Source organism: Xiphophorus maculatus, chromosome 6 (genome assembly GCF_002775205.1).
Source record: "Xiphophorus maculatus strain JP 163 A chromosome 6, X_maculatus-5.0-male, whole genome shotgun sequence".
Lineage (NCBI taxonomy): Eukaryota > Metazoa > Chordata > Actinopteri > Cyprinodontiformes > Poeciliidae > Xiphophorus > Xiphophorus maculatus.
This window is the reverse complement of record NC_036448.1, coordinates 25,763,627-25,791,199: the sequence shown is the minus strand read 5'-3', so window position 1 is coordinate 25,791,199 and position 27,573 is coordinate 25,763,627. Positions and strand designations below refer to the sequence as shown.

The 27,573-nt window shown below is 39.8% G+C and overlaps 1 protein-coding gene and 3 non-coding genes across 4 annotated transcripts in view; 3 read left to right on the top strand and 1 right to left on the bottom strand.

The window, feature by feature from the left end:
- Positions 1–27,573, bottom strand: part of LOC102224303 (contactin-associated protein-like 4) — a 107,717-nt gene that overhangs the window by 17,031 nt on the left and 63,113 nt on the right. The window contains exons 10-17 of the mRNA XM_023335797.1: positions 25,572–25,743; positions 20,962–21,068; positions 20,512–20,631; positions 19,753–19,953; positions 16,489–16,651; positions 14,440–14,567; positions 13,285–13,455; positions 10,464–10,682 (exon numbers count right to left, since the gene is read on the bottom strand). Of these exons, the coding sequence (XP_023191565.1) occupies positions 10,464–10,682; positions 13,285–13,455; positions 14,440–14,567; positions 16,489–16,651; positions 19,753–19,953; positions 20,512–20,631; positions 20,962–21,068; positions 25,572–25,743 (1,281 nt within the window). The remainder of the gene's footprint in view (positions 1–10,463; positions 10,683–13,284; positions 13,456–14,439; positions 14,568–16,488; positions 16,652–19,752; positions 19,954–20,511; positions 20,632–20,961; positions 21,069–25,571; positions 25,744–27,573) is intronic.
- Positions 22,550–22,632, top strand: trnal-uaa. Its single transcript has one exon. It is a non-coding gene; the product is annotated as a tRNA-Leu (tRNA).
- Positions 24,334–24,416, top strand: trnal-uaa. Its single transcript has one exon. It is a non-coding gene; the product is annotated as a tRNA-Leu (tRNA).
- trnal-uaa lies at positions 27,122–27,204 on the top strand. Its single transcript has one exon. It is a non-coding gene; the product is annotated as a tRNA-Leu (tRNA).

Sequence of the window (27,573 nt, the reverse complement as noted above, 5' to 3'; positions counted from 1 at the left end):
TTTTCACACCAATAAATCACAGAGCGACTCTCCCACAGTCTGCGCTCTGATATTACTCATAAATTATTAAAGCAGCAAAGCCGCAGACAGAAAACCTCCTTCAACATCTTGTCTGAGAAAACACAATGAAAGCAGTTTATTACAAAATGACCAGCATTAATGCATGGAAAGATAAATTGTTGTGACACTGATCCTCTTTAACGTGCACCAATCAGGCTTTTTATGCAAATATCAACAGAATTTCATCAGTGTCAGAATCACAGCTACCGTTATCCAGCTTTCTGCATAATTATTCAGATAATTAAGCTGCAAATTCACCTGCTCACTTCCACTGTTCCCAGAAGAGCAACTAACACAGTTTCTAACACATGCAAAAAAATTCATATTTACAGATTTAATGAAACATTTCTTTCAATTCTAGGGTTTAACGTACCAGGATATAAAAAAACAAAAAAAACAATCTGGCTTTAAAGGGTTTTAAATTAGAATTAGAATTTAAATTAGAACTTTTCATTTAGATGTTTAAAAATAATGTTTTTATGGTCCTCCTCCATGGGCTGCCACCTTATCGTGGTGGAGGGGTTTGAGTGTCCCAATGATCCTAGGAGCTATGCTGTCTGGGGCTTCATGCCCCTGGTAGGGTCACCCAAGGCAGACAGGTCCTAGGTGAGGGACCAGACAAAGAGCAGCCCGAAGACCCCTTATGATGGACAAGAACTTTGGACTTGGTGTTCCCTCGCCCGGACGCGGGTCACCGGGGCCCCACTCTGGAGCCAGGCCTGGAGGGGGGGCACGATGGCGAGCGTCTGGTGGCCGGGCTTTTACCCATGGAGCCCGGCCGGGCTCAGCCCGAAGAGGAAACATGGGCCCCCCCTCCCATGGGCCCACCACCCGTGGGAGGGGCCAAAGGGGTCGGGTGCAGTGTGGGATGGGTGGCAGCAGAGGGAGGGGACCCTGGCGGTCCGATCCTCGGTTGCAGAAACTGGCTCTTGGGACGTGGAATGTCACCTCTCTGGTGGGGAAGGAGCCGGAGCTAGTGCGTGAGGTCGAGAGGTTCCGGCTAGAAATAGTCGGTCTCACCTCGACGCACGGCTCTGGTTCTGGAACCAGTCTCCTTGAGAGGGGCTGGACATACTTCCACTCTGGAGTTGCCCAAGGTGAGAGGCGTCGGGCAGGAGTGGGCATACTTGTTGCTCCCCATCTCGGCGCCTGTACGTTGGGGTTTACCCCGGTGAACGAGAGGGTAGCATCCCTCCGCCTACGGGTGGGGGGACGGGTTCTGACTGTCGTTTGTGCTTACGGGCCGAACGACAGTTCAGATTACCCACCCTTTTTGGAGTCCTTAGAGGGGGTACTGGAGAGTGCTCCTCCTGGGGACTCCCTTGTTCTGCTGGGGGACTTCAACGCTCACGTGGGCAATGACAGTGAGACCTGGAGGGGCGTGGTTGGGAGGAACGGCCCGCCCGACCTGAACTCGAGCGGTGTTCTGTTGCTGGACTTCTGTGCTCGCCATGGATTGTCCATAACGAACACCATGTTCAAGCATAAGGGTGTCCATATGTGCACTTGGCACCAGGACACCCTAGGCCGCAGTTCGATGATCGACTTTGTCATCGTTTCATCGGATCTGCGGCCGTATGTCTTGGACACTCGGGTGAAGAGAGGTGCGGAGCTGTCCACTGACCACTACCTGGTGGTGAGTTGGCTCCGGTGGTGGGGGCGAAAGCCGGTCAGACCTGGCAGGCCCAAACGTGTTGTGAGGGTCTGCTGGGAACGTCTGGCGGAATCCCCTGTGAGACGGAGCTTTAACTCCCATCTCCGGCAAAACTTCGAACACGTCCCGGGGGAGGTGGGGGACATGGAGTCTGAGTGGACTGTGTTCCGTGCCTCCATTGTCGAGGCGGCCGATCGGAGCTGTGGCCGCAAGGTTGTCGGTGCCTGTCGCGGCGGCAACCCTCGAACCCGCTGGTGGACACCTTCGGTGAGGGATGCCGTCAGGCTGAAGAAGGAGTCCTATCGGGCCTTTTTGGCCTGTGGGACTCCGGAAGCAGCTGATGGGTACCGGCGGGCGAAGCGGCATGCGGCTCGGGCGGTTGCTGAGGCAAAAACTCGGGCGTGGGAGGAGTTTGGAGAGGCCATGGAGAAAGACTTCCGTACGGCTTCGAGGCGATTCTGGTCCACCATCTGGCGTCTCGGGGGGGGGAAGCGGTGCAGCACCAACACTGTTTATAGTGGGGATGGTGTGCTGCTGACTTCTACTCGGGACGTTGTGGGCCGGTGGGCAGAGTACTTCGAAGACCTCCTCAATCCCACCAACATGCCTTCCACTGAGGAAGCGGAGCCGGGGGACTCTGGGTTGGGCTCTCCAATCTCTGGGGACGAGGTCACCGAGGTGGTTAAAAAGCTCCTCGGTGGCAGGGCCCCGGGGGTGGATGAGATCCGCCCGGAGTTCCTTAAGGCTCTGGATGTTGTGGGGTTGTGTTGGTTGACGCGACTCTGCAATGTCGCATGGACATCGGGGGCAGTTCCCCTGGATTGGCAGACTGGGGTGGTGGTCCCCCTGTTCAAAAAGGGGGACCGGAGGGTGTGCTCCAATTATAGAGGGGTCACACTCTTAAGCCTCCCTGGCAAGGTCTATTCAGGGGTCCTGGAGAGGAGGGTCCGTCGGATAGTCGAACCTCGGATTCAGGAAGAGCAGTGTGGTTTTCGTCCTGGTCGTGGAACACTGGACCAGCTCTACACCCTCGGCAGGGTCCTGGAGGGTGCATGGGAGTTCGCCCAACCAGTCTACATGTGTTTTGTGGACTTGGAGAAGGCGTTCGACCGTGTCCCTCGGGGAGCCCTGTGGGGTTTTCTCCGGGAGTATGGGGTACCGGGCCCTTTGATACGGGCTGTCAGGTCCCTGTATGACCGGTGTCAGAGTCTGGTCCGCATTGCCGGCAGTAAGTCGGGCTCGTTTCCGGTGAGAGTTGGACTCCGCCAGGGCTGCCCTTTGTCACCGATTCTGTTCATCACTTTCATGGACAGAATTTCTAGGCGCAGCCAAGGTGTTGAGGGGATCCGATTTGGTGGCCTTAGGATCTCATCTCTGCTTTTCGCAGACGATGTGGTCCTTTTGGCTTCATCAGATCGTGATCTGCAGCTCTCGCTGGAGCGGTTCGCAGCCGAGTGTGAAGCGGCCGGGATGGGGATCAGTGCCTCCAAATCCGAGGCCATGGTCTTGAGCCGGAAAAGGGTAGAGTGCCTTCTCCGGGTCAGGGGGGGTGTCCTGCCCCAAGTGGAGGAGTTTAAGTATCTCGGGATCTTGTTCACGAATGGGGGAAGAAGGGAGCGAGAGATCGACAGGCGGATTGGCGCAGCGTCTGCTGTCAAGCGGGCGCTGTACCGGTCCGTCGTGGTGAAGAGAGAGCTGAGCCAAAAAGCGAAGCTCTTGATTTACCGGTCGATCTACGTTCCCACCCTCATCTATGGTCATGAGCTTTGGGTCATGACCGAAAGAACGAGATCGCGGATACAAGCGGCCGAAATGGGTTTTCTCCGTAGGGTGGCTGGGCTCTCCCTTAGAGATAGGGTGAGAAGCTCAGTCATCCGGGAGGGACTCAGAGTAGAGCCGCTGCTCCTTCACATCGAGAGGAGCCAGTTGAGGTGGCTCGGGCATCTGGTCAGGATGCCTCCTGGACGCCTCCCTGGTGAGGTGTTCCGGGCACGTCCCACCGGGAGGAGGCCCCGGGGAAGACCCAGGACACGCTGGAGGGACTATGTCTCTCGGCTGGCCTGGGAACGCCTCGGGATTCCCCCGGAGGAGCTAGAAGAAGTGGCTGGGGAGAGGGAAGTCTGGGCCTCCCTTCTGAAGCTGCTACCCCCGCGACCCGACCTCGGATAAGCGGAAGAAGATGGATGGATGGATGGATGGATGGATGGTTTTTATGGTCTTGCTGAAACAACACAACACAAATATGCGCAAAACTTTTTCGATATTCTGTTAATGTTGGGAAAAAAACAATTTTGAAACTTCCATTAAATGAATGTAATTAAAACCACAGGTGAATATGTTCGTCCATGCAGTAATTAATCAAAAATCAGATGGATTCAACACCGTAGAGCAGTGGTCCCCAACCACCGGGCCGCGCCCGGTACCAATTGGTCCGCCGACCGGTACCTGGCCACGCAAGAAATAATGAACTACTTCCGGATCTATTGTTTTGAAAATCCTAAACCGGATTTTACCGGTTACGTCTTGCGCGTCAAAATTGAAGCTACTTGAGCCAGCAGAATGAGTAACAAAACGACATCGGAGTACTGCGCGCGCACCCCCCGCCCCCCAACAGCATCGGACTCGATACTTCCGCCATTCCTCCCCCCCTCCACATGCAGATGGCAATGGACCTTACCAGAGGAGCCGCTTTTCATTGGCTGATGCCCATTCTACGTGGTCACGTGCGTGGCCGTCTCACAAACACACTTAGCTTCCCGTTAGCTAAGTACAGCATAAAGGCAGAACTGATACAACTTCTACACCCTGAAGCCTGTCTGCTACACAGTCTTACGTTAGCTAAATAGATCAATATGCAATGTGTCTGTATCTGACATACACTAAAGGTTTTATTTTAGCAGAAATGGCTTTGGACTAAACTGTTACTCGTGTTAGCCACGTTAGCACCAAGTACAGCTAGTCAATTAGCCGTCGCTGTGTTCAGGGAAGCGCTGATTAATAAGCGAGAAATAAATATCAAGCCTGGAAACTTGATATCGTAACGGACTGAATGTTTTGTTTTTAACGTAATCTTTGCTCGTCTTGCGGGGCGCAGGCGGTTGCCACGGTAACAGGTGTGCTTAAACTACAAAGAGAGAGAGAGTAAAAAGGTAGGAGTGGTTTTGAGTTGATCACCTGTTCAGGTTATTTTACCTTTGTTTACCTTTGCTGTGGCTCATTACAGCCGCTGTAGTTTCTAAACGTTGGACTGATTACCTCGTTCGTTTGTGAGTTTATGTCATTCACAACAAACATCAAATAGAACAAATATATTTCATAAAATTTTAACAAACAAATGGCTTCTACCGCGATAATTATGTGAAATTAAATGAATTATATCACAGCTTCAGAAGATTTGCCTTTACCTTTACAGAGCTCTTTGGTTCCTCCTATCAGGCTGTAGCTTCTCATATTGAGGTCAAAGTTCAGATCTACCATAACTGACTGACACCTGCTGGCCTCAGGTTTGCAACCAGCTTGTGACTGAGAAACCAGTAACCTCCTCCCAGATGATGACATGAACTTGTTAGTTCCTCTGTCCATTGTAGTAGCTGATATATTGTGAAAATCCGGTAGAAATGATGCACTAATCAGTCATGTTTACATAGAAACAACGAGCAGCGAGGCTTTGCTTGTGAGACTTGCGGTCACGTGGGTCGGTTGTGGGCGGAGCTTCGTAAGGTCCATTGCAGCTCAGGGAAAAGGAGGAGGAGACAAATGTTTTCACAGATTATCTCTCTCATATTATACTGTCGCAATAGTTTTAACAAATATGTAATAAAACATATTTTTGTAAAAGTTAAAGACTTTTACAAGAGAATCTTTCTTATAATTCAAATTGGGGCGATTTTATAGTCAATGGAGACACAGCTTGACAAATTTTAACTACACATAAGTGGTTTAATGGCTACAAATGAACCTTTCAATTTTTTAAGGGAAGGCTTTATGTTTTATATATTTTTGTTATCTTTGTTGTAATGTTATTTCCTGATCAAAAACATAACTGGATTTTTGTCTTGATTCTTTCATGCATGTTTTAGGAATCTTAAATTTTTTTGTGGCAATCATTCAAGATGACTAAACATTTATTTCCACAAAGAATGGAGAAACAATGTTCTGACGAGTAAGAGCTTCTTAAAGAGACAGAGGCCCAATTTCTAGGCGCTAAATTGCAAAGTCAAATTTAAAAAAATATATGTTTAGCATATATTTCTACAACAACTGAAGGTAATATTGTTACTTGATTGTGCTACAAAATGGCACTTAGTGGTTGGAAAATGTGTAATACCGCCCCTTTATGCCTCATAGATGTTTTACCTAATGTAGAAATTAAAAAGGAAGATTTAATAAACAAGTCCTCTGATATACATTTACATTACCATATGACTTTTTCAGCTTTTAGGACCATAAAAAATCAACCTGAGGTTAATTTATTTGCTTATACGGGTGGATTTCTACATTAAGATGAAATTTCTAGTGCATCAGTAGGAAAAGTGAGGGAATGACAGGAATCTTTGTTCTGTTTTACATATTTTTTCTGTGCAAATTAAATGATGGCACATGGCTGGCTAATTGCCTTGGAGTGCCTTTTACATTTAAATGATTTATTTTAGATTTCACCAGTAAAAACCATGAAGCTGAGATATAAAAAGTCATTGAAAATCAACCCTGAGGCTGAACATATCAGATGTCTGCAGATGATTGTAGTTAGCATCAGATCACAGCTGCAGCTGTGTTTTTGTTGAACGTGTGCAATTTCATCAATAGCCACATACCTTTTAACACAGCTGCTCATATTTCATACAACAATCCACTCGAGGAAACTGCAAGGCTTTGAAGCCTCAGAAACTCTTCACTTGACCTTGTTAATGTTGTTCAAGAACCAAGAAATATCTCATCTCATTTTCTGTCAGTAAAGAATCTTTTAGCAGAGCCGAAAGGATAAACGTGTGATTAAATGCACCGCCAACGATCTCAGTCAGTCTGCATACATTACCGGACGATCAAACCAGAAATCTGTTGGTAAAATGAAAATGACAGCGACAATAGTGAATATGCAACTAAAAGAAGGAATTTAAAGCCAAGAAGCATTGTGGGAATAAAGCAAAGCAGAGAAAGGAGTGAAGAAAATACAGATAAAACGTCTGTGAGTGATCAGAGCTGCAGTTCTGGACAGACAGAGATAACCGTGTCTGCAGTGGGAGCACATTTGTTATTATGAAGGATGAAACTAAAGTTGGTAGATATCCAGAGAAGAAAATAACCAGCTGATTAATAACACTGTGCACCAATCTGATGGCTGAATAACATAAACAAAAGATTAAAAACAATAACTATCTATGTTGTTGAGCTCATATGTCTACTTATTCAATAATTTGAGAGCAAAAACTGCCTTAGAATTGAAAATGTAGTTTATTTTTATGATACACAGTTTTTGATTAAAATGTGATTCATTGCGATTAATAAATTAATTACAGACTCTGAAAATGACGTGATTAAAAACTGTGATCAGGTTGAACCATATCCGCGTTTGTAAACATATTTTACTCAGAACTCAACAGGTGGAACAGATTTAGCTTAACCTGGTCCAAATTCTGTAAAAAATAAAATCTCTTATTAAGCACCATTACCTGTCCACTTAATTATCAGTTAATTTGTCAAATAATCTACAAGTGATAAAGTGTTCTCAAAGGGAATGCTAAGTTACTGCATTTTAGCCAATAATTATTAGTTTATGTGCATTTTTAATATACCTATAATATTGTATAAAAAATGCTAAAGTGATTAAATAAAAATTCTGTAAATTGTGCCAATTTTTAGTCAATTAACTGATTCATTGTCTGACTAATAGATTAAATAAACAATTGCTAGATGTTTTTCAGTATTTTAAGCTTAAGAATCCCAGAATTTGATGCTGTTTAGTTTTTTTTTAAAGAGCATAAACTCTATAAAAACATTTTAAAACACCAAAACAAAGCTGGAGGATTGTCTGGAAAGCTTCACAGTGGAAACAATACTGAGCTCATTTCTTACTGCGGCAGATTTTAGCACCAATCAGAAGCAGCGGTGCAATGTCGGTTCTGAATCCATGCAAGGCAATAACACGGCTTATTAATCAAAACAATAGACTACACCGCCATGTAAAACAGAGCAGGATTACGGCCTATAAATACAGCTGATGAATAAACACAAGAAGACACAGCATCTTATAACTCAAACAATGGAATAGTTTGCAGTCTTGTAAATACAACTCATGTACTGAAATATATTTAAACAACAGCATTAAGGAGACCAAACTTAAATAACCCAACGTTTAGTTTTACATAACTCATGTCAGTGGGGAGGAACAGCCTGCAGATTAATTAGTTGCACAGAGAGAAATGCCTGTTCTCCCAGGAGTGGCTTGTTTAGCAGGACAGTTCATTCGATGTGAATCTTTTTTTGGTGAATCATAAACTAAGTTGTTTCAGAAAAGTTTAGGAGATTTTGGTTCAGACTGCGGTTTGTGTGTTTGGAAACATTTTGTGAAACCACGCAAGGTGCAACTTATGTTTTAATTTTTTGGGAGGGGATTTGCTCCAAAGTTACAATACAGGAAATGTTCAATGGTCTTCATTTAAAGAAAACAATAAGAACACTTAAAAAACAATTAGTTTCTCCATTTATCCAAGTTTTCTGACTTGAAATTTGGAAATATTGATCACTTAGATTTGTTTTTTTTTACTTATCTTTAAGATTACTGTGATGAGATTTAACAGAATAAAACAATTGACAACATATTGGTATTATAAAGTTTTTGTGGTCAGAAACTGCTGTCTCTTTCTTATTGTTCCCTTATTGTTGTTGTTAAGTATTCAAACCATTTCCTTTAGTATGACAGGTGACAAACCAACACAAAATCTAGCAAAGTTTTTAAGCAATTAATTAGTTCAAATAAAAATCTGAGAATTAAATCAAAGATATGTAGACCCTTTTATTATGATACCCCTAAATAAAATACAGTGTAACCAATTTCCTTTAAATGTAAGAGAACCAACCCTTACAATATGGACTGAAATTTGTAGTTCCAAAGTGACAAAATGAGAAAAAAAAATCAAGTGGAGAGAATATTTTAGCAAAGCACTCCATATACAGTATAGGGCCTCCATATACAGGTCTTCATGTTTATCTGGACTCAATTTCCCAGCATTCGCAGCATCGTCTTAACCACTGCTAATGAGTGAGCTGTAAAACGTTCTTCTCACAAGCAAAACAGAAGGGATTTTCAGGCATTTAACCAAATTTTAGGAACTGAGTTTGCCCTTAAGACTGCAGTATAAGTAAAGTTCACACCATTTTACTAAACTTTATTATTAGCCTGTAATAATTTTAAATAATCTTATGTGAACATATGAGAATGTGGTAAAATTATCAACTCAAATGCTTATAAGTTGAGAATTGAACAACTTTTGGTGAAGTAGGATTGTAATAAAATGAAACCCAAACAATCTCGTATTAGCCCAGCTATCGTACTTAGAATAACATAAGGAGGAGTGATTAGGGTTAACTTCAGTGTGGTAGCCTCGAGTAACAAGTTAATAATTTAATTGCAGCGTCTGCTTGTTTACAACACTGATGCTAATTTCTTCTGGTTTCAGTAAATTTTTTTCGGGCTCCATCTGTTCGTAAGTGTGTGCAGGGTTAACGGATCTGCGGACGCTTACATCTGTTAACCCAGCAAAAGAAAAACAGAGCTGCATCTGACCTGGAAAGACTAAGAATAAAATAAAAATATACGTATTTATCATGTTATAATCTCTTCACATCTTTTCAGTTTTTTATATTATACTATACAGTAAACACCAAATATTGTTACCGGAAGTACTTTTCCTTTCTACCAACTGTAACTATTGATATTAATAAATATTTTTTTAAAGTATTTAGAAAAGAATTGCATCAGCAATAAAACCAGCTGATTAGTAGTGCTAGAGTTCCTTGGGTTGCTAGGTAACGGCCGAAAGTTCGCTGGGGTCACTAGGTGAAGGGCAGTAGCTGCTGGCTTGTGACCTACGGTTAACTTATATTGGATTTTTAGCAACTTATGCTGCCAAAAACATTATCTTATGTTTAAGTTATGTTAACATTTTGCCAAAAACTGGCTGGGTGTTCTCTTACGACGCTTAGGCTGGTTTTAGAAGCAGCATAGACCCAAACGGAAGTACAAAATCATGCAAAACGTGAATTTTTCATAATAGGAACCCTTTAAAATAAACCAGTGCCTTATTAACTACAAAAAATTAACTTTCCACATCTGAGTAACCAAAGTGACCTTAAATATACAACAAACATTTGAAAACTTGGTAAAACCAGTCGGTTTGTTTTAGAAAAATCTTTGCATGAACTGCCATGAAGCTGATCTGTTCTACATGGTACAAGGGATTTTTTCATAAAGTGACTCCTGCTGTTAACATGTATGTGAAACAGAGAAATTTACTGTTGGGAAAAACAGGCTAAAAGCTTTCAGCAGATGTGGTGAACCTCAAATTTCCTGGAGATCACAGAAGATATTGTGTGAGAAAATAAACAGTAGATTAGATTTATATCCAGGAAGCGTTCAGTGGAGAGATATGAGACGGTGAAAAGCTCGAGAGAATTAAAGGATAAAGAGATCAAAAGCCACAGACGCTACAGCTGAGGAAGAGAAATGAGGGGACAAACGAGCCGTCCTCACCTATAAAGAGCTGGCTGTTGAGCTGCAGGTGGATGTGTCCGTCAGCTGGAGCCTCCTGGGTGGCGACTGGAAGGTCGTCCAGACGGAGCGACGCCTCCTTCACGTTCCGCTCGGCTCGGATGCGATGCCACCGGTCGTCGTTGAGCGGGTAACTCGACTCAACGCTAACCTCCAGTGGGCCGTTTCCAACATCGAAGGAGAAAACAACCTGAGTGGAGGCTGAAATGATAATGAAAAAAGAGATGTTAAAGCTAAAGAAGCAAAGAAGCAAAGGCTCAGGAACTGAACCCTGTGGAATCCCGCATTAAAACTGCAGTACGTAACGTTCATAAAGAATATGTGTTTTACATTTTTGTCAAAACTGTCGCCATGTCGTGGCAGTATAATATGAGACAGATAATCTAAAGAAATGCTCCAAAAACAACCAATAAAAACCAGGAGGACGGTCTTAGTGCTGTCAATCAATTTCATGTACTCGCTGCTAAATGTGCTAATGGCAGAAAATCAACTTACTGTCACAGAAAACCCGTTTCATCATTGTCGTCATTGGCCATGCTAATTGGTACTCATAAAAAGCTGTGCCACATGGAGGGTGATTGACAGCAATAAGACCCGCCTCTTGGCTCTGATTGGTTGGTTCTAACTTTTTCAGGAACATGAAATAATGTATTAAATCATAAAATAATTAAAACTAGATTTTCAAATTAGATCAATATGTTTAACTGAAGCACATGTAATTAATTCCATATTTAATCAATTCTTTTTTATATCCAGTTCTACTAGATTAATGACACAATTAAATAATTATTTGATAAGTGTTATTTATCATAATTTGGCACAATACTTAATGTTTTTATTTTAAATTAGATGTTAAAATAGTCACTTTACAGTCACATAAACAGTTTAAATTTAACAAATATAGGAAATGAAGATCTAATTCCTTCATTTTTATCAGCAGCAGAGACATAAAATACATTTATTCTAATATTCTTTGCTGTAATAGAACAATTTGTGACAATAACTCATGATTGAAATCAAGTAATTTTGTTAAATTAAAGTATTCTACACATTCTACTGTCATCCTGACCTCCAAAAGTAAAACTATTAGATGAAATCCAACAATACAAGACATGAAAGAGAACAGAGAGTGAAGTGAGAGTAAGAGAAAGAACTAGCAGAGACTGAATGAACCAGAGGGCAATTTATCCTGAGGAGAGATGATTAATGGACCGAGATAGAGTGAGAGCAGCTGAGTGAATAACTGAGAACAGAGACAGAGGGAATCTAAAAGGAAAGAAATGCAGAACACTAGCAGGGACAAATAATGCGCCTAGTCAGGAGGTGCCGCCAAAAGCAACAGATAAAAAGGTTCACATAATGAGCTAAAAAAGAAAAACAATAATGAAACATGGGCCCAATGTTTTCCCCTTGTGAATCACTTCTAAGAGCTGAACAGTTGGCAGCATTGTTGCCTTGCAGTAAGAAAGTCCTGGGACTGAATCTTTCTGCATGGAGTTTGCATGTTTCATGGTTGTGGTTATCTCTGTTCTTGCATCTTTTCCTACCAGAGTTCTCCTTCCACTCAACTTTCTATGAATTCGATATAACTTTTACACACTAAATTTCAAGCCACTATCATCAAAATTACAAGAAATAACGGCTTGAATTATTTAAGTCTATGTGAAAAGAAAGGTATCATCTTCTACTTCAGCTTAGATCTACAGAAAGATTACTTGACCACATGGGTTTTATTTAGGGTGTTTTCACACGTGATAGTTCAGTAGATTTGGTTCAATTGGGGACCAAAGTTGCAACATTTGTTATATTTTCAGCTGCTGCGGTTTGTTTCACAATGTCCTGTCAAAAGAACCAAACACTTTGAAAAACCTGTTCCCCTCCTCTCCTGTGGGGGCGCTGCACCAAAAATAATGGAAGGAAAGCCTCAGAATAAGATACTTAGCACAACTTTCTTCTTCACAAAACATAAACAAAAATGCAGCATCAGATTTTCGTAGTTATACTCAAAAGGCCAAGAGTCATTTCTCCCGCAAGCGCTAGACTCTCAAGGTTGTTTTGGTTGAATTTACCCAGAATGCCCTTCACTGTAGTGCACTTCCTGCTTTTGGAGCGATCTCCAGTCCACTTGGCATTCACATACGCATTCAGACTGCACCAGAGTTTACTTTAACCAAAATGAAACCTTATTTATTGGTCCACAACAGAGCTAGATTGCATATTCACACCTTTCCCGCTCCAAAAGCAGAAAGTGGACTACAGAAGAGGGAATTCTGGGTAAATACAACCAAAACAACATGTAAGTCTAACGCTAGCGGCAGAAAAGGCTCATTTTGTCTTTTAGCAAAGACAAAATCTGATGCTATTCAAATTTTTGTTTACATTTTGAGAAGTTGCTCTCAGTGTCTTCTGAAGAGGTTTTTGTGTTGCTTCCTTCAGTGTTTCTTGGAGCAGCGCCCCCACAGGTGAGGAGGGGAACAGGTTTTTCAATGCAGTGCAGTGAGAAAGAGAACCACAGCAGCTGAAAATTTAACAAATGTTGCAAATTTGGTCTCTAATTGAACCAGATCTACTAGACTATCCGGCGTGAAATCAATCTCAATTAAAAGAACCCAAATAAAGTCCAGGCCCCTTAGTCCGTCTCATTCAGGGAATTTCAAATCAAAAAACAACATTTCCTTCTCTGCTGGATTTTTCCAACCACACTGCATTCCCTGGGTGTGAGCAGATTAAAGCTTCCAGGTTTTACTGGCACATCATCCTAATCCGCGTCAAATCCGTGCCCTTGGGCTTCTGCCGCACTCACAGCTCAACTCGATGCGTATGAAGTCTTTGATGCCCAGGTTTTCCAAGAACACCCCGAAGGAAGCAGTGGTCTTAAAGAAGAAAGAGACGTCTGCGCTCAGCTCTCCGTGGAAGGTGGGAAAGTGGAGGTACGACGTCTCCTGGTCGAAAAATGCCGCATTCCAGAAGTTTTCTGTAGAACAGAAATATGGCTATCACACAACTACCAACAGAGCAGCCATATCTGACAAAATAGCTCAGAGTTACATTGATAATTATTCAGATTTTATTACAGCCGGAAACTAGGGATCAGGTTTTCATCTGATCCGACATGATACCTACTGTACCTTCATGCCAGAACATTAAGGCTCATGTTCAGGTCAGAACCATCTGAGCCACATTAAGACAGTTACAAAGTCGGCCTTCTATCAGCTGAAGAACATTTCCAGAATTAGAGGACTAAAGTCTCAGCGAGATCTAGAGAAACTCTAGATCTCGATGTCCAGATGTGCTTATCTTTAGTCGCATTGATTACTGCAACAGTGTCTTCACGGGTCTGACTAAAAAATCAATCAGTTCCATAACGCTGCTGCTGGTGTTCTGACTAAAACCAGGAAGATAGAGCACATAACGCAGTTTTAAAGTCCTTCCCCTGGCTCTCTGTAGTTCAGAAAATGGACTTTAAAATACTGTTGTTAGTTTATAAATCTCTGGCCGTCTTAGCACCACAATACATTAAAGATCTGTTGTTGTATCAACCTTCCAGACCTCTCAGGTCTTCTGGTTCTGGTTCTGCTCTGCATCCAAAACCAGGACCAAACATGGAGAAGCAGCATTCAGCTTCTATGCACCATAAATCTGGAGTAAACTTCCAGAAAACAGCAAAACAGCTGAAACACTGACTTTCTTTAGATCAAGACTAAAAACTGACCTGTTTAGAGTTGCTTTTGATTAATAATAAATAAAACATTGACCAACATATTTTATGAGTTTGATGATGGCACTTATCAAAATGTAATGTTTTTCTCAATTGTTGGCTGTATGGCGTTTTATATGACTCTGTATTTTTGTCCAGACAATTAATTACTCCCCCAGTAAATTCACAAGACAGAACATTAAACTTAAATGGGCTGCCAAAAAGCTATAATACCAGTGATTAAACCAGTGATGGACTTACTGTCGCCATGACACTGGAGCGACCCCACCCTGTAAGCAGCTTCTGAACCGGGCCTCTGAACGTCACCGAGCACCAGCGATCGGACCGGCAGGCTCTCCTTATGGGAAATAAAACCCGAATCTTCGCTCCTTTGAGAGGAATAGGAGAAAAAGATCAGATAGGATGAGATAAACTGACACGGTACATCTGGTACAGATAAGAAGAATCGCTGTAAACAGAGCTTTTGTATTTTTTTCCCACAGTAAAATTAAAGCACACTTCAGGCTTTTTTAGGTAAGTTTTCAAACTTTTTCAGCAAAACTTTGGAGATAAAAACAATACAAATGAACAAAAAAAGAGTTTCAATTTATGATTATGTGATGTTATTTATTAATTGCTGTTATTAATAATGTCTTGTTATAGTATTATACATGTACAGCAGGCAAAAAATAAACTAAAATATACCAACATTTTATGCTTTGAAATGTCTCTTTCACTTTATGCACTTTATGGTCGGAGAACAAAACACTAACTTAACAATTTAAATAGTGTTGTTCAATGTAAAAATGCCAATAAGTCATTGATCCATTAGTAATAATAAATATTACAGTGAAACAATCCAAACAAGTCACGCTATGGTAAATGATCAATCTAAAAAAGGCTTTTGCTATGTTTTCTGGCTTCTAGTAAATAAAAATTATTTCGGTGATTCTAACCAACAAAAAACAACAACAAAAGTTTAGTCTGACTTGACTTTAGAGAGTGAGAAAAAAGTGGAACTAACTGTAAATAACATTTTCCAAATTTAGGCTTTTAGTCAAACATTTGATTGCACTTCATTACAAAACTGAGCAGTTTGAATATCAAGCACTTTCAATGAAAACACATGAATGAAATTCAGGCATTTTCAAAGGATTTCAAGCACCTGTATAGAATATAAATCCCAAGAACTGATGGAAGTAAGAGAGAGAAATGCTAAATTAGGTAAAAAGAGATGAAGGCATGAAAGCATGATGACAAAGGGAGATGTTGGAAAGTAAAAGATTAAAGAAAAAAATGAGTCAAACATGGAGGAACAAAAGAGGAGATGAGAAGCAGGAAGATGGGAGTAAAATGAAATGAAGCCGCAGGATAAATTACTGTCTCATGCTTTCACATGTTTCCTAATTAGTCTAATTAGTTTGAACAAAACTACAGCAGCAACAGCTTGATTTGGCTTTTTGTTCAGCTTTTTCTCCTAAGGATGACAATCTTACTAGCCAGCCAGATTGAGTCAGATCTGACAGTTAATTCTCCGTCTCAGCCGAGCAAGCGGCTCTGTGCATTTACACCTGTGTTCAGGTGTCAGGTGAGAATCTACCTGAGAGCAGGACAGGTTTTATAGTGAAGTATGGTAGGAGAAATATGACTCTACTAATAAAAGGGACAATTATTTGGACTGTAATGTCAACTAATTTAGTGATCGGTTAATCGTTAACTGGAGCATACAGACTCAAAAACACAGTGAGAGCAGTAATTAAGTCAAAACTGTACAAAAAAATATATTTATTTAAATATATTCTACTCAGAACTGCTCAAGTGTCAGTTTTAGCTTCGTCTGGTTCAAATTCACTAAATAAAATATCTTATTAAGCACATTTTCCAACTAATTATTGACCAGTTAATCTAAAAGATATTCAACATATTAGCTCTTTGTTGTATTAATGTTAAGATAAAAACAGAAAGGGCACAAAAACATTTCAGGCAATAAAACATAGAGGAACAAAAATTTAATTATGTTTATTACACATATATTTTAAAAATATTTTTAAAAATTGAATTACAACATAAATGTTTTAATTAAATTCTAATATTAAGAATGTTATAATTTAATTAATTACAAAAAATTTTAATATAATAAAACCCTTAAATGGTTGCAGAAAAATTTATCAAATTCTGCAAACTATAAATATTTTACTTTAATTAATTAATTTTTTATTTATTTATTTAAAAATTATGTAATTTTAAAAAAATTGTTACATAAAGTTTCTACAGAATGTGCCACTTTTTTGTGTTAAAGGTTGTTAGTACCACTCCATCCGGTCGGCGTCACAGTTGCAGTAAAGCTGTGGATCCACACAGTCGCCCTGCAGGCCGCAGGCACACTGCTGGCTGCCTGGATGAGCTCCTCCCCAGTAGGTCTGGACCAGTCCGGTACCGGGCCCGCCGAGCCACCAGCTGAATGGAGACCCCTCTGGAACACAAACAGCACCCTTCACCTCATTATTCATCATCCAGAGGCTTTTTAACTCAAACTTTGGCTTTAAACTCTGCTTATGTTTGCCATCTAAAGTGATTTACAGTAAAACGTAACAGTAGGAATACTGAAGAACCCTTTGGAAGGATCTGGACTGGACCAGGCAGCCGTCCTCATCTCTAAGTCTATATGAAGTTGAAACAGAGGGATGTTTGCCAGCTCCTGAAAATAATGCTGCGATACAGCAGATGATGACAGAATACACACTGTGAAGGCGCTCAGTCGGCGCTTCTTTTGTTTTCCAGCAAGCAGCAAGGAGGTTATATTGAGACTTCTATTCCTCGTCTCTTTCTTACTCATATATCACTGTCTGCTAAGCTTTCAACCAACGTTTCTATTACATGACAGAGAAAACGTTGCTTTGCCTCACATATTTCTGTAACGTTCTCTCTTATAATTTCTTACTTTTGGACAGATGCTGTGATGCATAATAACTGTGGCAACAAGGTGTTGTTTTTTTAACAGCTGATTAGCATCTAAAAAGCTCAGATAATGCTTGAACTATGACCCCAAATCTCAGAGGCGTAAATAAGAGCAGAAACAAAGAGCAGATCATCATCACTTCTGACGATCATAACAGGAGTTTCAGAGCTTGTTTTAAGTCTATAATCTATTAATATTAATGAAAAATTTTGATTACATAACTTATAAAATGAGAAAAATATTTTGTACGGTGAAATAATCTGCCAGTGGAACTAGTCATAGTTCATCAATATTAAGGAATTAATTACTTAAAAGTTAGTTTCATTTTATTTCACATATACTTAGATACTAGACCTAAAATGCTCCCCTGCTCAGCTCCTTCAGACTAGCCAGCACCAGTTAGCAAACACCTGGTGGAACCGCGCATCAGCTCATCTCATTATACGAGCTACTTCTCAGTGAAACTCTGGTAAGAACAGTTCTTAAAGAGACAGAGTTGTTGAATTGTAAAGTCAGATTTCTATTTTTAAAACGCTGTATACCTACAGCATTTTCAAAACAACTGAAGGTAACATAGTTACTTGATTGTGCTATAAATGTGCCTAGAAAAAGTAAATTCTGCCCTTCTTGTCATGATGTATGTTTTGATGGTGGATCCATATGCAGAAAGACTTTGCATAAATGATGGATAAACATCCACAAATCACAGGGAGCCAGAGCAGAACAAAAATCATAAATCCAAGCAAAAAGACAACAGGGAACCTGGGAAGAACCAGGGCAAATAACAGGGTGTGAAGGGAGGAATCAGCAGGGAATAACAGAGAATAAGTTGTGCACAAACTGGGTGTATTGATTACTGAACAAGGATCAGTACTGTTTCTGATTACAAACAGTCTGCAGGTATGAGGGGAGAGAGGGAAATAAATCTAACACTAAAGATTAATTAGACCTAAGAAACTTAATTGACAAAGAATAAAAAAGACAAGAAATAAACATAATAAACTGTAATCTCTGACAAAGGATTGAACTAAAGTAAAACAGAAACATGACTGATCAAATCAAAGAAATAAAAAAACCTCAAAACCAACTCAAACAACCTGAGATCCTGACACTTTTAAGTTTAGCTCATCATCTTTAGAAAAGACTTGGCATTTTTCATTCAATAAAAGCTTTAAAATAATAAACAAGATGCTAAAATACCAAACAAGATACTGCTGAAGGAGTAAAATCTGTCAATTTGAACAAAATCTGTTTTTTAGCGATCTGTGTTGTTAATTCAGAAATCTGAAGCTACCTGATGATCAAAGAGATTTTATTTCTGTTTCAAACATGACCATCGTTTAATATTTGAGGCCAGACTTTGGGCAAACTGAAGGAAAAGCTGTGAAATAAGATTATTTATCGCCCCCAGATAAGATTAGGAGATTAAAGGGATTAGAATTATATGGTTGAGTAGTGAGATCAACCTTTGAATAATTAAAATATGACCTCATACACAAACTGAAATACAAACAAATAAAAGCACCTGAAGGGAACCTGGTTGATTCAAAGTTAATATTCAGCACCTGGTCAACTGATTTACAAACATAATCAAAATTGTATAATAAATAACTGTTAAGTTGCTCAATATTAATTAAAATAATCAACTAATTTAGCAAAAAACCTTAAACGTAGTTAATGATCACACCTTTAATCACACAACAACATGGAGATCACAGCTGGACATTGATTCTCCCAGATGGGATGAGCAGAAACTTTATTATTGCTGATGCTTTTCTTAGCTAACATTGCGTTAGCATGTCTGTGTGACTCAAAGTAGCAAGCTGCAAAAACTCAGACTTTTACTGAGGTGGCGACACCATTAATCATGACTTAATGAAGAGCATTTGCATATGATTAGCAGCTGCTGACAGCTACTTTCCCTCTTTAATTTTTTTCCTATTTAGCAAAGAACAGTTCATTCTGATCATAACCTGCTTCGTAATACTTATTTCTTTTAACATGATCATAACAATCACTTTTACTTTAACTTGTTGTGTTACAGTTGTTGCTCTTTTAAGTGTCTGTTTTAAAGGCTTTACCATTTAAGTTTTAGAAAAAGTTTAATTAACCTAGACAACCAACATGGAGTGGTGGGCACACCAGTAATCTGCTAATGCTCTAATAGTGGTGCTAATTTTCTTTAAAATTGTTATGTGTTAGTTTCCCCTCATATATTTTTTTAGGGAAAACTCTTAAGCACTAACTTACTCATCTGTTTTGTAAGCTTTCAGCTGAATAAAGTTTGTCATCTGTGTTGAAGGTTTGGTTACCAGCTGTTAAGAATTCATCAAGTAGCTAGCTGTTTAGATTCATGCTCTTATTCTGAAACTTGCAGGAACAACATAAATATATAAACATAAATACAATATTTAAGGGTGTTATAAAATATGTAAATTGTAATGTCAGAGTTAAATTGGTGCTTGAGAATTGTAGTCTTTCCTTGGCCGATATAAGCTAAATTGAAGTTAGCACTTTAGCATTAGTTTCTGCTAAATATGGTGTTAGCATAACTAACCTTATAGTTTGTGGTGCCAATCACTGCCAACATGCATAATTGATTACATCAAATCTACCTTGAGTGTTGAGTAGGCGGGACTTCCTGCACTGATAGGACAGTTCCTGTTGGCAATGCTCTGATTGGTGGATGATGGCAACTAGTTGCTCCTCTTCAGACATGTAGTCAAAGTGAACCAAATGCTGGTTTTCCCCCGGAGAGGATCGAACTTTGGTGAGCTCTGTGTTGTTGTGCTGGACCACCATCCAGGTGTTCTCATCTGGTGACGATAAGGTGATAAATATTAATGATTATCACTGAAAGAAACATTACAGCGTAAAACTTATGTCCAACAGAAGCAGAGGAAGTCAGAAATATATAAACAATGAAGTGACCTCATCATAGACAAATGTGGAGGGAGAAAAACTTCCTGCTTTGAAAATCATTCTTCTTTTTGTTTCCGAACATTAACTCTGTGCTTCTGAAGAGTTGAAATAAAAGTAGTTTATAACTTTATCCATTAAATTTGTATGAAATAACTATTTATCTAAAAGTGTGTCAAATAAATGTTGACTCTGTTAAACATGTCAACGATCTGACATTATATTAAATATGTTCTGGGACAAATCGAAGACAATCAAAGCAATTAAAAATTGCTTCGATTGAGGAGATAACAAATATCAAACATACAACACCAATCTGTTTATACAACCAATAAACAAACAGGACAGACGTGGTTATGTAGAATAAAAGATGAGGAAGATCAGCTGTAATTATAAAATCCTGTAAAACATTAATGAGGAATGACGGACTGAGTGTGTGTGTGTGTGTGTGTCACCTGTCATGTTGCAGTAGACCAGCTGTGGTTTGATGGGTCCGCTGCCATCCACGTCGATGTAAAAATATCCCGGCGTGTTACCGCTGTGTTTGTACGCTTCACAGGACTCCTCATACGCCGCTGGGAGGAAAAATAATGAGAACATCGTCAGAAGGCTGGAAAAGGAGGAAGTAAACGGCTCAACACAGGGGTTACTTCATATGTAGAGATCACAGCAAGAAAAATAATCTGAGGTTTTATGTCTGAGGAACATCAGTAAACCAAATCAGTTTATAAAATACTTTTATTCAACACACACAATGAAGAGTTAGAAAATTCCAGCTGGAACCTTTGAATTTGTGTGTTTCTGGTACACCCATTAATATGACGCACGATAATATCAGCTTCTACAGCTGAAGAAGCTCCAGAAAGGCACTTTGCGCCAATCTGGGATGAAATAACATGACTCACAGCTGTGGCAGGTGGCGCCGCTGTAGCCGCTGTCGGAGCAGTTACAGTGGAAGACGGTCCAGGTCTGACTGCAGAGGCCGCCATGTTCACAGTGACTGGGAGAGCACCTAAAACAGGAGAAGATTATCTTTTTACCGAGAGACATTCTCATTAACTCTAAAATATTATGTGGAGCAAAGTGCATTTAAATCATCCAAAAATGATGAACAGATAGAATTATGAAAGCACAAATACAGGAAGACGCAGAAAAGACACTATAAATCTACTTAAACATATAAAATTAGAGTTTCAAAGTGTCATTCTCTCATTACTTTTTTTGTTTGCAGTCATAATCAAAACAATAAATGCTCATTTGTGCTTCCTAAAAATGGAGCTAAACGGATGAAGATACAGTGAAAAAAAGTAGAGGCTCAAGAACTGAGCCCTGTGTGACGCCGCATGGAAGAGAAACAGAGGAAGACGTCCTTGGTGTCAAACAGACGGTATCTCAAATATCTATAAAATGCTCATCACGTGATTCACAGTATCAGTCTCCTAAACCGCTAATCCACTGATAGCAGAGCTACGTTTTTTGTTTAGCACTATGGCTAACTTTGAAAATGTTTAGCCCACTTAGTTTCCCTAAAAGATTTTTTCTAAATAAATTTTAAAGTGCTAATTTACTTGCCTATTTTGTAAACTTTCAGTTGAATAAAGTTCGACATCAGTTTGACTTTTGAGAATTCCTTCATTAGTTAGACCTTTACATCGATGCTCTTGTTTTGATGAAGACAGTTTACGCATCATTCGTATCCAAAAAATAGTAAAATACCACATTTAAAGTTTAGTTACAGCTATAAAATAATTAGAAGTTTCTCTGTTTCATGTGCAAATGTGACTCTGATTAGAGTAAATTGTCTCAGAGAGCTGAAGAAAGTCTCAAGAAACTCAGAAAGCTTCTGAGAGTAAAAGACAGTTAATACAATCAAACAAATGGGCTCAATGGAAACTTCTAGCGTTCAAATGTTTGATCAAAAGATCTGACAAGCTTTCAACATCACAGACAGAAAATCATGGCAAAGAACAGAGGCATTTTGCTGCTTTGTACCTAAAGAAACTACCTTCATCACTGAAAACTCAACGCTCCACATGCACTGAAAGTTTAGCAATGATGGTTCTAATGATGAAAAGCCGTAGCTTTATATTTAGAGGTGAGTAAAGAAGATGCAAAGGGCACAGATGGGTGTAGAAAACAGAAATTTTCAGAAGTTTCTTTTTCCTCTATAACCGTGCTTTTTGAAAGCAGATAAATTTGCTTGTTTGACTGCATGCTGATGCTTTAAGTGCGATTCGAAGGAACACCTGATAGTCGGGTAGATTCGGTTCGACTGAGGTCCAAAAATCCAATATTTGCTATATTTTCAGCTGCTATGGTTCTCTTTCACACTGCAACCAAACCTGACAAGCAAATTAATCAAATAATCAGCAAAATAGACTCATCTACTAAAATCACTCTGTTGCAGACAACTATAAATGGATTGAAGGCCTTCACAATATCAAAACAGAACAATCAAAGGCTTGATAATCAACATGACCTTTGGCCTGTATAACCAGGATGGCCGAGTGGTTAAGGCGTTGGACTTAAGATCCAATGGGCAAAAGTCCACGTGGGTTCGAACCCCACTCCTGGTAGAACTGTTAGAATTTTATCACACATACTATCAGCAACTTCTGACATGCGGAAGAGTGGAGTTAACTTCTTATATCGGATGAAAATTAAGCCTAAAGAGGTTAAGGCTGTTTTACCACCTGCTAGTTCGGTAGATTCGGTTTGTCTGGGGACCAAAACTGCAACATTTGTTACATTTTCAGCAGGTGCAGTTCTCTTTCGCACTGCACTGTGTCAAACGATCAAACTCATTGAGCAACCTGTTCCCCTCCTCACCTGCGGGGGCACTGCACCCAGAATCACTGAAGGAAAGAACATGAAAACCTCTGAAGAAGACACTGAGTGCATCTTCCTTCCTTCTATAACCTGTGATTTCATTAAAAAAAGTAGATGTTGCAAGGCTTATTTTTCATAAAGATACACTAAAGCGAGTGCAGCACATACTACAGTTAAAATACAGTAAAGTTACTTACCAAGCTCTTTAGAATGAGACAAAAATTTTAAGTTTTTAGGTTCTCCAAAGAATGCATCAAAGAAGCTAAGCAAAGCATTTCTGTCAGAAGTTTTGCAATAAGAGCAGAGCTGCTGATCCAGTTCCTGTCATCAGACTGATCGCTCTGATCAATTAAACGCGTGGCTGCTTTTGTGTGTTGCTTATTGTGGGGGTTGCTTTGCCCTTTAGACTGGACACAGACACGCAAACACAGATGTAATAGTTTGATCTGAGGTCAGACAAGCGTACGGAAGGTGGGTCCGCAACTCAATTTTCCTCATAACTTCATATCTCATGGACCCTGAATTTAATCAGAGTGGGAGTGTGGAGAGCTGTGATTTTATTTCTCTTTTTCTGTTTCAGTGAGCAGTCAGATCTGTGTGTGGGAGCTGAACATCACAGCGGTGACATTCTTGTACTTTTGTTTCTTAACTTTTTGGCCTTAAAGGCTCCAGAAAAAAAGATTTAAGGTCAAAGCAATTCAGATAATCCAGAGCAAAGAAGGTACTCAGCTATTATATCTGACATTCTTAGGGTTGGGACATAACCAAAAAAGTCAGGATAAAACTTGACAAACAATAAAATTGCACAAGCTTTTTCTTATCATCATTTAGCAATAAAAAATATTTTTGCTAATATTTTTTCCATTCCAAAAGGATCTTATTTTAAGGTGTGGACATTTTTCTCCCACTATATGGGAGTGTTGCGCTTATGTGTGATGGCAATTTGACACAAACTTTGTTTAATTTGAAGAAGGTGAGTTGGCCAACTTCACTCAGGTGAGGGGTAACTCCTAAACATTTTACTTTAATGGTAAATAAAGATGTTCAGTCAATGTCCTTCAATTTTGTTGAAGGTTTTCAGGATCAGCTTTTAAAATTAATCTTTTTTTTAATGTCAGGTTTCAAGTGAGCTTATATCATCAGAGCACCAGGATGGCCGAGTGGTTAAGGCGTTGGACTTAAGCTCCAATGGACAGATGTCCTTGTGGGTTTGATCCCCACTCCTGCGGTAAATCCTCACCGGTTATCTCCTGAAACGTGTTGAGGTCTATGTTGTACTAGAAGTAAACAGAACTGGAGGATATCGAGGTCTTATAATAATAATCTTTCAGAGGAACTAGTACATCATTTTAAAGTACCTTGCTGAAAATGTACTGTTCAAGTGTTCTAAAATACTTGCTGGAAACTAGACCAAAAATAATTGTGTTTTTGCAATGACCATACTATGCACCAGGATGGCCGAGTGGTTAAGGCGTTGGACTTAAGATCCAATGGACAGATGTCCTCGTGGGTTCGATCCCCACTCCTGGTATTTGATTAACTGTATCCAGTTCTTCTGGTAGGGGCAATGGGAACCAAAAGATGTTAAATATAGTACTAAAGCAACCTGGATAACGTTGTTGAAAGTTACCAAAGGTAAATTTTGAGCCTGCATTTATAATCTATATAGAGTTACTAGATAGTATGTGTAGAGGGATAAACCTGAGTGAAATCAAACAAAATTGGTGTCAGACGTTTGCTATTTTTTAAAGATATTGATACATGTTTCAAGAAGTCATCGAATGTTAACAAGCTCCGCAACTTTAACAAAATCAAATGAATCTGGTGTCAATTAACTGTGTAACAAGTTAATTGAATTATAGCAATCAGGATGGCTGAGTGGTTAAGGTGTTGGACTTAAGATCCAATGGACAGATGTCCTCATGGGTTTGAACCCAACTCCTGCTACCATCTTTAAAGGATAAACTGTATTCCAGTCTTCCTAGCAGAGGCAGTTGAAACAAGACTGAATTTGAGTTAAAATAATTCTTGGACACTTTTGATGGTCCACCTTCTTAAATTACATTAGTATTAGGGCTGGACAAGATAATTAAAGCGATCTAAGTGTTTCATATGAGTTGATATATTATTGATTAATTTTATGTTTTAAAATGGTGGCGTGACCTTCTCTCCTGGCCTCTGTTTTATGTTTTTAAGCAGTTAGGAGGCAGGTTGGGAAACCTGAAACTGCTGCTGCGCCAGCTACTCAGCAGGTTAGCAGCTGGGTTTGGATCAGAGTCCAGTGAATATTTTATATATTGAATATTCTATCAAACTATTGATTTTGATCACATGTTGGTCATGATATGAATTATTACTCATTGATTGTACATCAATAATTAGAAAGGAATTATAATTTTTCAGATAACATCAAAAATGAAGGCAAATACAATCGTATTAATTGATTTTGTGAATCGTTGTAACCAGGAGGAAATGTATCTCTAAGGTTTTCTGCCAAACCGTCCACTACTGCTGGACAGTAAATAATTTTCCAGCAGAAATAGTACATTAACTATGTACCAAATATAAACAGAATCCATAACCATACTTCCCAGAAAATCATTGCAGCAAACACAGATTTACTGAAACCATCTGGAAAATCCCGTTCAAACTACAGACCGACAGGAAGCATTCTGGAGACCCTGACCTGTCGATGATGCCGCACATGTCGATCTGGAGTTGGCTGTAGTTTCCCAGAAGCCTTTGCTGCACCACGATGAGGTCGACTGGCTGGTTGTCCAAAGCGAGGAGACGCATGCAGCCCTGGAAAGTGTCGTGAGGGTTTTTACATTCCTGATTATAATCTTCAGCAGGACAACCTTGAAAAAGCAGCAGAGAGGAAATTAAAATGCAGCAGGAAAGATTATATCGATTAAACGTAATGGAAGTAAATACCAAGTAAAATTATATACAAAACTAACATGAAATTAAATTGATAGACATGCTCTAAGTTGGAGTAACCCTCTGATTTGGTTCTTATCATGTTGAAGTTGATACCGTTCTAACAAGAGGAACTACTTTCTCCTTCTGTAGTCCATTAAATATGGAGAAGGAGATAGTGTTTAAACTTGTGAATCTGCATGTGCGAGATGATGAAGAGCTCCAAGGCAGATATAAGAATATGTCTGGACTAGAATCTTGCTTAGTGGGCGAAAATAGGACGGCTGTTTAGGCAGTGAAAAATGAAACAATGGAAGAACAGAGCGAACAAAAGGGTGGAATATGATAATAGGAAGGAAGCAGGAGAAAGAAAATTGGCTTAAAATTAAGAAAAGGAAGATTAAAAGGGAGAAAAATTAGGTAAACCTTTAACTTTAATAACTGTAATAAGGGTACCAGTGGAAGCGTATCAGATATTCATGTTATGGGAAATGAACAATCAGTTCTCGAGCCCAAACCTTTGGGCTAAAGACACCAAGTCAAAAGCACTGATATTCAAACCTAACCTGACTTAATATCACACAAAAAAAAAAAAAAATTCTACAAAACATTAATATTTTCAAGGTGACCTATTATGTTTCCTTGAACAGGTTGTAATAAGTTTATGAGCTAATTGGTTTTTATCATTCTGAGATCAAGAGTTTTTAATCTGGTCAGTTCTGCCTATTTTGAGATGTTTCAGGGCCTCTTGTCACTTTAAATCTAATTAAGCTGCTGCTGACCACGCTCCCTTACTCAACGTTTACACTCAGAAGCGCAATTATGCAACCGTACATCTTTGAAAAGGATTAGTAGAGCCTCCTGCACAATCAACAATAATACAGCAAGTGGTTTCTTAATGGTAAGACAACAACAAAACGCTTGTCATTTCCAGCAGCCATTGTACAGCGACATACCGCGGTACGACCAGCTGACCAAATGTGCAGGGGCTCAGTTTCTGTTGCTAAGTAACAGGGTTGAGGTTGCTGGGTAATGGGGCAGTATCCACAGATCGTCACTCAACAATCAGGAGGTTTTTGAAACGGCTTGTTATTCACACATCAAAAACCATTAACTTATTGCCAAAAAAAACGTTTGGGTATCATTAGATGGATGTGGTTCTATTTACTCTACATGATTATTAAATGACAAATACTGTACCTAATTAAAAATAAAATGTCTAAATATGCATCAACCGCCTGAGCAAACAGGCTAAATTTGTCATCAGTTGGAGTTGGGAGCCAAACAAAATCTACCTGAGAGACAGAAACTACAACCACCAGGATGGCCGAGTGGTTAAGGCGTTGGACTTAAGATCTGATGGACAGATGTCCTCGTGGGTTCGATCCCCACTCCTGGTAAGCATCATGAGGAATAATGATGTTCAACTCAAACTTTAATTGCTCCCTGACTTACAAGAGAAGGTAGACTGCCTTAAATTTGTGGTAGGCTAAGTACTTTATGTTAATTTAGTGATGTATTTTATTTGTCTGTTTGGGCATGTAGCTGGAAGTCAGCCATCTTGTTTAGCTCTCAGTATGAAGCTCTTCCATCCATCTGCATCATCACCACTGTCTGTAAGTTCTGCTTAATATTTAGGAGTAAAAGTTTAATTCAGACTTTTGTGAGAATGTTTAGTGTAAATGTTTGTTTTGATGAAGCCAGTGGGTTCATGTTGGTTTACTGGGATACAGATGAGCTGGTAATGATGCTAAGCTAGTACTAGCTTT